Source organism: Melanostigma gelatinosum (assembly GCF_949748355.1).
Source record: "Melanostigma gelatinosum genome assembly, chromosome: 21".
In the NCBI taxonomy this organism is placed as follows: Eukaryota; Metazoa; Chordata; class Actinopteri; order Perciformes; family Zoarcidae; genus Melanostigma; species Melanostigma gelatinosum.
Genome location: NC_136654.1, coordinates 16,489,050 through 16,499,894, shown reverse-complemented (window position 1 = coordinate 16,499,894; position 10,845 = coordinate 16,489,050). Strand labels below are relative to the sequence as shown.

At 40.2% G+C, this 10,845-nt stretch overlaps 1 protein-coding gene across 1 annotated transcript; it reads left to right on the top strand.

Moving 5' to 3' along the window:
* The first annotated feature begins 358 nt into the window (after positions 1-358).
* Positions 359-10,024, top strand: LOC306794566 (5-hydroxytryptamine receptor 3A-like). The gene is made up of 11 exons (XM_079292680.1): positions 359-433; positions 920-1,021; positions 1,116-1,270; positions 3,150-3,194; positions 4,018-4,121; positions 5,091-5,260; positions 5,447-5,604; positions 8,412-8,622; positions 8,740-8,910; positions 8,992-9,065; positions 9,280-10,024. The coding sequence occupies exons 1-11, from the start codon at positions 394-396 to the stop codon at positions 9,517-9,519; spliced, it is 1,470 nt and encodes a 489-aa protein (XP_079148806.1). The 5' UTR covers positions 359-393; the 3' UTR covers positions 9,520-10,024.
* The last annotated feature ends 821 nt before the right edge of the window (positions 10,025-10,845 follow it).

The following is a 10,845-nucleotide window of genomic DNA, read 5'->3' as shown; positions in this document are numbered from 1 at the left end:
GGTGGTAATAGAGGAGTAAAAATGTTGTGAAAGAGATGGGAGAGCTTGGAGCAATAACACCTGAGATTCGTTGTAGATTTGTTGTAGATAAATATAAACTAGTTTGTTAGATTATACATTACATAAGATTTCTTTCAGACAAAGCACCTGCATTAAACTTTGTTTGTTCAACAGGTGGCTAAATGTGGAGGATGTTTGCAGTTCCTGGGAGCTTTTATTGCATAAGGTGTGTTGCTATTAGACTGGAGAGAAAAAATACAAACACAAAGGGTTGGCCTTAAACTGTTCCCGTCCCTCTTCCAATAAAAGGAGTGGTTATTATTACTGCAACGGACATTTCCAGACAACACAGAGGACAGGGAGGCTCATCAACTGAGCAGATCTCTCACAGTCATGATGCTTGCAGGTTTCTTCTTTCTGCTCCTCGTCACAGGTAAGATGAAACATTTCTGTGTGATGTATGCAGGAGGGATATATCTTTTGCTACCCTAATACAAGTTTGTTCATGATACAGAATTAAAAAAAGACTAAAAATAATAATACCATAATCAACTATTTCCTAAAACCTTTCAGTGTGGTAAGTGGATAATTCAACAGAACGGGGACACTGTTTTCGAACGTTGCTGTTCAAATGTTCAGTTGTCATCTTACAGGGCTGTGAGCTCCACTAACAAAATCCCACTCCGCTCCATTGTTTTAGGGTAGAAGCAAACATCTCAGAGATTGATATCTGAAAACCCACCAGAGCTCAGTGGGAAAATATTCATTCATCACTTTTGGTTTACTGATCATATTATTTATTCAAATATAACACAAACGTTTATTGTGTTCTGAGAGAGTTTTTGTTAAATGTTAACAATTTAAACTTCTGCAATTGAATCAGGGTAGAACCTGTACACCTTTATTTATTTTTTGTCAGATGGAAGTACCAACAATTACTCAGAAAATCCAACTCTTCAGATGAACCATGAGGACGGTGTGAATAGTACGGACATGGCTGACACAAATCAACAATCTGGAGGTGTAATTTAAAGAAAGAATTAAGAACATTTGATTTCTTTACTATTAAGACTAAACTTTCTCATACAGAACATGTCATGATGTTTTCGCTGTAGATGAGAATTCCTCCGACAATGAATGCTCCCATCGGGGTGTTTTTAAGCGCTTGAAGCTGACCAAAAACAGTGAGAACACCATGGTCCGGCCTGGTCGTGATAAATTACCCTTGCAGATATCCCTGGAGGTACTGCTCTATGCCATTCTAGATGTGGTAAGTTGTTGCTTTTGATTAAAAATGGAAATATAATTTCTTGTTGAAGTTATATTAGTTCCATTCTGTTTGTCTGTGATGTATCAGGATATTGCAAAACCTAATTGTATCTACTGGAAAGTTAGTCCACATGCCAACGATCAAGTCATTATATTTCTGAGTTTAAGCATCAACGTGTGGCAATTTATGAACTTTATAATTTAGCTTCACATCAGTACGCATCATAACCCTGGACATGCTGCTCTATGCCATTCTGAAGGTAGTAAGAGGTTAGGGCTTTTAAGTTATCTTATTTATTTATAATTTAATTCACTCTCCCGGGGTCCTAACGAACAGACAAATCCTTTGGAGATAAGTTGAATTTTTTGGGGGTTTTTTGCCCATGAATATTAGTTTGTCATACAGTTTTCCTAGAATTAGTTGCCAACTTAGTCAATGAACTGCACTTATAAAGTGCTTTTTTCCAATTTTTGCTTCTCATTCACACACTCACACAAAGATGGCAGTGAGATGTAAACGCTGGGCGAACCATCTCCCCTTCATGGTGTTGACCAGTGCTTGACTTGTGACCCTGTACGTTTTCTTCAATTTCTCTGTAAAATCTTTGAACAGCTCCCGTTGCTGCGTATGGGTCCAAGATATTCTTTAAATACCATGGTTGCTGTCAGCCATTTAGCAGCCTGATTGTCTGTTATCGTGCTGATTTGTGGCAGATCCAAATACAGTTGAAGAATGTCCAAACTAAGTCAGTCAATAAAATTCATATTGATGAGTACTGTGTGTTGCAATCCCTGACGTTTCTGAACTTCAATTGAATTGAGTAGAGTTGTTCTTGGAGATGACCACTTTGTGATGTTGCTTCTATTCAGACAAATCTATAGTTGTGTACCTCGACGTCCCTGGGTGTTTCAGCCTTTTATCACAAGAGACTCAACCGAGGCAGACCCACCGCAGCATGATTAGACCTGGGTGTGTCTTATGTTCACCTGGCAGCCCAGACAGTATTGCTTTGTCTTCAGGTCAGCATTAGTGGTTGTGTTGGTGGAGGGGCACGTAACAGCAGCATGAACGTACTGAAGGTAGAGAGACAATCAAATTTAAAGGAGACAGCAGCAAGATGATATGCTAACGATGTAATTGTGTCGCTGTGCTATTGGATAGAAGAGACCAGCTGATCTAAACAGCTGATATCATGATTGACAGCCCCAAACAATGACAGCAAGCAAAGTATGAGTGAGCATGACTGAGAAGTGAATGGCAGATGTACGAACGAAATACGGGCTGAAGCATGCAAGAGTACAGTCTTCCTGACTGAGCTTATGCTAGAGCTTCATAAAGCCCTATGCTGCTGCCTCTTCCTCACTTATAAGTTTACTAGTCTCTTCAGCTCGTTGGCGTGACAAACAGTGACCTCATAGATTTGAAAATTAAAACTCCAAACACCATTAAGACGCCTCGTCTGATGGTGGTGATATATGGTGATTTATGTTCATGTAAGCTTGCCGTTGTTGTTACATTTAACTGTGATTGGCACAGCTGTTTTATAGCCATTAGACCAGTGCTGTGACTGTGAGAGAGTATTTAATAATCACCACACCCGCTGATCTATATTCACCTCAACCCAGCCCTTTTGCACGTTGCAGCGCTGCACATGAATTAAGCAAAATATAAGATGCTCACACACCTGATTTCAACTGAGGTTGCAAAATATTAAAATGAGTATCTGACTGATCTGGAGGGCCTGTTAAAAACTGTCTTCTGAAATCTGATGTTTGCAAACTTTTAGAATCTTGTATTACCACTGAATCTGTGCTGAGTTTATGACCGTTGTCAGGATGTCTGGCTGAAAACCTTTTAACACAAATTTGTTTTCTCACAGAACGAGAAGGACCAGGAATTTGTTTCCTACATTTGGATTTATTTGGTGAGTTCTCTCGGACAAAGAAAGTGTGGAGGCTTGACTTCTACCCCACAGAGAGAAGGCCGCAGCTCACGCTCCAACTGCGGTTTACAGTAGAGATGCTGCGATAATAAAATCTACCATAAACTGGTTTACAATCAAAAAGTATTTAATCCTACTGAATCTAATACAATTACAACGTGAAGCACATTAATTACAGTATCTATAGATATATATTCTCTGCGCAGAGAAGCATCTTTACCCTGATCCCAGCCTGGAAGCACACTGCCCTCACGTTGAGACCAGAGGAAAGAGAGTGAATTCTTTCCCAGCACTCCCGTTTACAGTTTGAAATCCCCTCCCCTTTTGTCCATCTTAATTCCTATTGGCTAACTTCGACAGTCTCCTCCTGGCTTCAGACTGCCGAAGACCCTCGCACGGGTACAACCTGTAAATGTCTGTCTAGAAGTCTCTCCCTTTCCCTCTGCTATTCTTTACAGTTTAATACATTCAATGACTGTCTTTTATGGCTTAACACTTCTATGATAAACATTCTGTATAAAGATAAGGATTTGCAACTTTTGTCAAAAACTTCACACGTTTCACAAGCATAGTTCTAAAGGTGCTACAAATTCTACTAAGATACACTTCTAACTACAAATTCTAAAACAGATCTAATTATGATTTCTTAATTATGAATCATGAAACACTTCTATTATAATTTCTTAAAGCACAGTTCTAAACCCACAAAAGCACATTTTGATTGAACTAATTCCCACCTCTCACTTTTTTTGGGAAACTCAAATGTCTTTTGTTTCAATGCACTTTCCTTTGTTTTCCTCTACAGAGGTGGTACGATCGAATCACCTGGGTACGAGGTACCTGTGATATTTCGAAGATTTATCCTCCTTCGAGTGTATTGTGGACGCCAGATATAACTATTGAAGAGATGTAAGTTTGAATGTGCATACTCTCATCCTCACAAATCCACATATGCCCACATCAGTAACTGGTGGTGGAGCATCATGTCACTGTTTAGAAATCACACATATTTTGATGCGAAAACATGTTTAATTTATTTACTATAATGTTTATTGTATAAATGTATTGTATTTTAACTGTGGGAGTGAATTGGTGAAAAGTACTCCATATACACAGTATATATAAGTACAATAGTGCAATTGGTAACTTATTTATTGCATCGGTAAAGTTGTGAAAGAAGCACTTATTGTCTTTTCAGCAAATTTATATAACTTATAACTATCCATTTCAGTCTTCTACCCCAAACATTAATATTGCACCAAATTGTATTTATTTATTATCAGCTATACCTTTTTCATGATGTTGGAAACGCTTTTCGCAGATTTTTTTATTTTATTCCCCAGGAATCACACAGTTTGCACTCTTTTAGTTAAATATTTTGGGGGAATTAATTATACCATAACTAACCAAGTGCCCCAGAATATTGGTTTTGCCACCTTGTTTTGCCTTCACTTTGTGTTGGCTACCTGTCTGTTCACTGTAATTATTTAATATGCATGGGGGAAATGTAGTTTGACTTTAACTTTCGGTAAACAGCAACCATGGCTACAAGTAAAATATGTTTAATGCTAAAGTCTATTGTAACAGTAGTAGAAGTACAGCAGAGTCATGAAGTCAGCAAACTGACTAATATCAACATCAGCCACCATAAGATACTGTACCGGTCATACCAGACCGACCAACACGGCAGAAGCAAAGCCCCTGAGTGTATTGAATTGAGATATTTTGTTTCATATGAATTTAAGTTTTCATCTGTAAAAAGAAGAATGTGTAATTTCTTCTTTTATAAGTTACTACACTCTTGTTATATTGTATCGTGTTATAGATAATACATTATGTGAAATTCAGTTAAAATAATTGGTGTTTGTTCTCATTCAGGATAGACAAGAATAAGGTTCCTGATAGTCCTTATCTCCTCCTTGACTGGGACGGAGAGGTCTTTCTTAAGACCAACATGGTGGTGGTCAGCAGCTGCCCGATGGAAATTTACAAATTTCCCTTCGACGTTCAGAGCTGCAAACTGTCTTTCCAGTCCATCGTACACTCTGGTGAGCCCTTTGCCTGTTGTGTTCAAAGATTTATGAATTCCTCTGCATTGTTTATGTGTTCTTATGTGTGTTTGAGTTTGAATGTGTGTGCTTTAATGACTTTTACAGTTTGTCACCTGAACACACATACCATACAATCCTTTAACATGTAAGGAAACCTGACTTTTTTTTAATCTCCCAACTCAGAAAACGATTTAGACCTCATTAATTATGAAGGCACCTCATGGAACATTGAGTGGTCTCGCAGTAGGATGCCCCAGTCCGAGTGGCTGTTCACCAACATGACCATCAGCAAAGGAACTTCCAGCAATTTCGGCCGTGATCAATCCTCGTTGGTTTACACTGTAAGTATCTCTGGACACAGACACACAGAGGTGGAAAGTAAATGTTACAGACACACAGAGGTGGAAAGTAAATGTTCTACGGCCGCCTCACTATAAGCATAATAATAATTGGAAATGATATGTGGAAAATGTAGAGAACAGATAAATGAATTTGTTAAAACCACAATAAAAGGAAAACTAAACAAAAAAAGTGAGTGACAGATAAATAGAAGACTAAGTGAGTTTTGATTCAGATAGCATCCTCTCCAGGATCCAACCCAGTGACTCAAAGAAGCCTGGATAATCCAAACAGCTGTTTGGTGCATAAGCCCATACAACAGTCAGGCCCTAACGTAGATCTTCACTACACCTGACACCCAGCCTTGCAGGTAGTGCTCCAAAAAGGCAGCAGCACAATGTCACATCTTCAGGCTGAGCCCAACTCCCCTGCTACTGATTTCACTTGGGTGACCCTACCAGGAGCTACTGTCCCTGACAACACAACTGCCAGGGTCAAGAAGCATATTTCAAATTGTCAAAGAAAATAGACCAAGAGATTTCTAAAAACTCAACAATTAAATGTCTTCTTTCTTTCTTTCCTCTCTGCCTCACTTTCTTCTTTCTTTGTTTACCTTAATTTCTTTAATTTGTTCCTACTTTTCATCCTGTCTTTTACCTTCTTCTTCTTTTCGTTTCACTGAAGCGTGATGGTTATATGACAGTTTCCCATTTCTTTACACAGTCCTTTGCATTTTCATTGAACACTGCAAGGTCTTTTGAGTTGCAAGGGTTGGGTAGTAGAGGACAGACAAGGCAATGCTCCATAGTATGGTCTGCTTCTCCACATTCACATGTGGTTGGGCCAGCCTTGTAGCCCCATCTGACCAGAGCAGCTTGTATCGTCCCGTTCTTGTTCTGAGGCAGTTTAGTGTTTTCCATTGAGCCCATGGTGCTTCTGGGCCAGGGGGAAGGTTTTCAGTGGGCGGTATTTCCATGACAGTTGGAGGAGGGTCATTCTCAAGCTTTTCCCTCCAGAGTTGGAGTCTGGTTTCTTCCCGAGACTTTATTAGGGGCTGGACATGGCTGAGAAAGCTTCTTCTTGATTTTAGCCATTGGGCCGGAGGGTGACATCCATGGAGGAGATGGCGTTCAAGTTTCTTGGCATGGGTTGACCTCTCCCAAACTGGACATGCATATTCCGCAGAGGAATAGCACAGGGCCAGAGCAGTAGATCTTAATGTGTGTGCTGTGGCTCCCCATTTGGAGTTGGTCAGTTTCCGTAGGATGTTGTTTCGGGAACCGACTTTGTGTTGTTGATGTGCTCCTTAAAGGAGAGAGTACGTCCAGGGTTACTCCAAGGTAGACAGGGTGGGTACAATGCTCAAGTGGTGTTCCAGACCATTTGATGTTAAGTGGTAGGTTGGCTTCACGGTTCCTGAGATGGAAGGAGCAGACTTGGGTCTTTGCAGGGTTGGCATGTAGGTGGTTGCACTCGTAATAGAGTAGTAGCTCCTCTAGAGCTGTGGTGAGGTTTAATTCTACTGCTTCGAACGAATTCTCTTGGGATGTTACACAGAGATCGTCTTGCATAGATGAAACGCTCAGTGTTCTGGTCCATTGGCTGGTCGTTAGTGTAGATGTTATACAGTAGTGGGGCCAGCACACTACCTTGAGGTAGGCCATTCCGTTGTTGTCGCCAGCGACTCTGCTTGTTATTCAGGACAACAAAGAAGCGCCTGTCTTTCAGAAGGGCTCCAATGAGGTCTGTGAGTGCCAGGTCTTTTGTCAACTCCAAGATCTTTTTTTAGGAGGAGGCGGTGGTTCACAGTGTCATATGCGGCAGACAGATCAACAAAGACAGCTCCTGTGACCAGTCCTTTCTGGAATCCGTCCTCGATGTGTTGAGTGAGGTTCAATATAGGCTTGTTGTAGATTTGCCAGGTCGGAATCCGGCTTGTTGAGGTATGATGGCTGGTTCAGCAAAAAGGGGCAAGTCTGTTGAGGATCAAGTGCTCAAATAGCTTGTAGAGGTGGCATAGCAGAGAGATTGGGCAGAAGCTCTTTGCATGCCTTGGGTCTTTGCCTGGTTTGAGAAGGGCAATAATCCTGGTTTTCCTCCAGATTTTTGGGATGTTTTTTGTCAGCATGCACTTATTCATCAGCTCGAGGATCCATTTCCTCATCAGAGGTCCAAAATGCTTGATCTCTTCACTGAAAATGTTATCCAGACCGATGGCTTTGCCAGTTTTTAGGGTGTTGATGCTGAGCTCTTCAGGGGAAAACGGCTTGGTCAGTCCCATGGTTTGGGAGTGCTTTACTCGATCTATCTTTGGTCTTGGCGATTTAGTGGTGGGTTTTCCATTGAGCAGCAGCTGATGCGCAACTTGGTTGGCAGTGGTCGTATACTGTTGCCGAGCTGCGGTTGATGGACCGTTGCTGATTTTTCGGTCTTTTACCTGTATTTGCCTTATTTATTCCTTCTACTTTTAATTCTTTATTTCCTCCCTTTCTTGATTTAATTGATTCATAATTCATAGATCTAAAGATTCATAGTTTCCAGAGACTCTGCTCATCTTCTCAATGAGTACTTTTACTTTGGGTACTTAAGTATATTTCCCTGTTTGTTTTCTTGAGCAGAAATCTGAATGAATAATTCCACTCTTCTTATTTGATTACTACTTTTATCTAATAAACAACTTGAGTGCTTTTTGCTCCACTGTTGAAGACATGGGCAGGTTAGGTCAGGTTACCTTGTTGTACCTGTATTTGATTGGACTCAGCCTTTGAAGAATGTAAACATTGACTGACCTCTGAACATCATTTCACAGATCAGCATGAAGAGGCGGTCTGCCCTCTACGTCGCCAACTTCTTGGTACCGATCCTCTTCTTCTTGTGTCTGGACTTGACCTCCTTCCTGATCTCAGACACTGGGGGGGAGAAGCTCAGCTTCAAAGTCACTGTGCTGCTTGCCGTGACTGTGATGCAGCTTATTCTCAATGACATTCTGCCCTCTTCTTCAGACAAGATTCCTCTTATATGTAAGGGTCACAGTCTTTCCTTTAATTGGCCTACACTACACAAGAGCAGGAACAGCACATGTACTGATGCATGTGTGGTTATTTGTCCACATTAATGATGCTGCCTTCCCTCGTTAGCCATCTACTGCATTGGGATTTTTGGTTTGATGATGCTGAGCCTCCTGGAGACAATTGTGGTGATGCGTCTGTTGGAGAAAGACTCTGCATCCCAAGCCAATAAAGCAGATGAAGACCAAAGCCTGAGTGAGGACTGTGGAGACAAAGTTGGCAAAGCTAACTGTGGTACAGGTGAGATTAAGCATAAATTCTACAAACTTCTGCTTCAAATCTACATTCTCGACTGTCATTGAATCAAATGTATTCTTTCAGAGTTGAAGAACAGGACTCCTTCTGTCTGCAATGTGTCTGTTGATGAGACTCCATCTGAACAACTGTCCAAAGAGGTGAGGATTGTGTTGTATTTGAAAAGGTCTGTTCACCAGAATTAGAAAAACAAACAAAAATAAGAAAGTATAAAAACTGTTGGACTAATTTGGATGAACCAACCCTTTTAGTCTCATCACAGTGGACAGAAAACAAAATATCAAATGTAGCAGCTTGCAATCTTTTATGCTCCATAATCTCATTAATGACCAATCTACTAAACCACTTCTGCAGGACAACAGCAGCCAACCGACTGAGGAGTTCAATGCTTTGGAAAAGATCTCAGATGAGTTGAAGGAGATGGAGAAAACACTGACTCAGGTTCTTCACAGCACGAACGAAGAAGGGAAGCCCGGCTACTGGACCAGAGTGGCTAAAATAGTCAACATAGTTTTCTTCTTTTTCTATGTCACAGCTGTCAGTGTGTTGTTGAGTGTTCTCTTCTTACTATGGAACGAACCAGAAGAACAGTAGTGCTCGTCGAGTTGTTAAGTGATTGCTCCAATTACCATGGACATTCATTGCTCTCATTACAGAACTGCCACAATCAACAGATTATTATCATCGATATCTTAAACTTGGCAGACACTCTGAATTGGTCTTCTTGATTTGAGCGGTCCACTTATGTTGCGTTAATTATATATTATCAGAAATAAAATTTCAAAAACCTTTGAACAGTTCTAATCATTTTACAGAAGGTATGTGAACATGGTATCGATAAATTACAGAACTCTCGTCCTCACCTTTTTTCTTGCCTCGGGGAGGAGTAACCTCTTCTGCCTCTGATGTAGTCAATGCCCTGTTTATTGAAGGATTTGTGTTTGTTCATCCATTATACTCAGCATGCATATTATATAACAAATGAACAATTATTTGAAGACATGTAATTGTGTTTTTTCTTTTATGGTTTGAGAAATGTAATGTCTTATTTATGGAGTTTTCTACAGCTTCAATAAAGTGTTTATGTATCATACATGCTCTCTGGAAACTTGAGGATCATTTTAATATTGATATCTTGATGTTTTCTTCTGAGGAAATAAAATGCAGTTGATATTATTTGCTTCATTCAATTAATTCATTTTCCAAGTTGCTATGATGTCTGCTGCGGGACTAACCATTGTGTACAGATGGATGTAATGGAACACATCTAAAGTAGCAACCAGAGCACCTCACCTGACTGACATTCATTTTCTATTATTATATTGTTATTTTGGACGAATAAATTCAAAGCTATATAGTTCTGCTACGATGTTGTATAGATTTGGTGGTTTTAGGTCCACTGGTGACGTGGCTCAGTGGATGTAAAATAATCCTAATGACTTGGTGATCCACAGACTTTTTTTCTAGCGTGACATTTGTGGTTTCGATTGAAATGTCTCAAACTATTGGAAATTTGGTTTCGACATCCATCCATGTCCTTCTCATGGTCAGTTGTGATAGACTTATCCTCTAGCGCCATCATCAGGTCAAAACGTTTATTTGTCTCATGCTTTGGTTAACGATCAAACATCTTCAAACTTTTCTAGCCTTCATCCTCATCTATAAAAAAACAAGATGGTAAACAATGGAAATGTTATTTCTGCTAAACATCAGCATCTCAGTATTGCCATTGTGATCACCTTGTTTACTAATGTTGGGGTCTGACCATATGGCTTCAACATGTGCTGTGGACAAAGAGAATCAGCCCTTTCCTTTTTCAAGCAAAGGTTTCATCCTGATTTGTAGTTTTATGAGAGCAAACCTCCTCTGAAGGAATTTCACACTAGGGTGTGAATTCCCCCCCCCCCAAAAAAAACTATG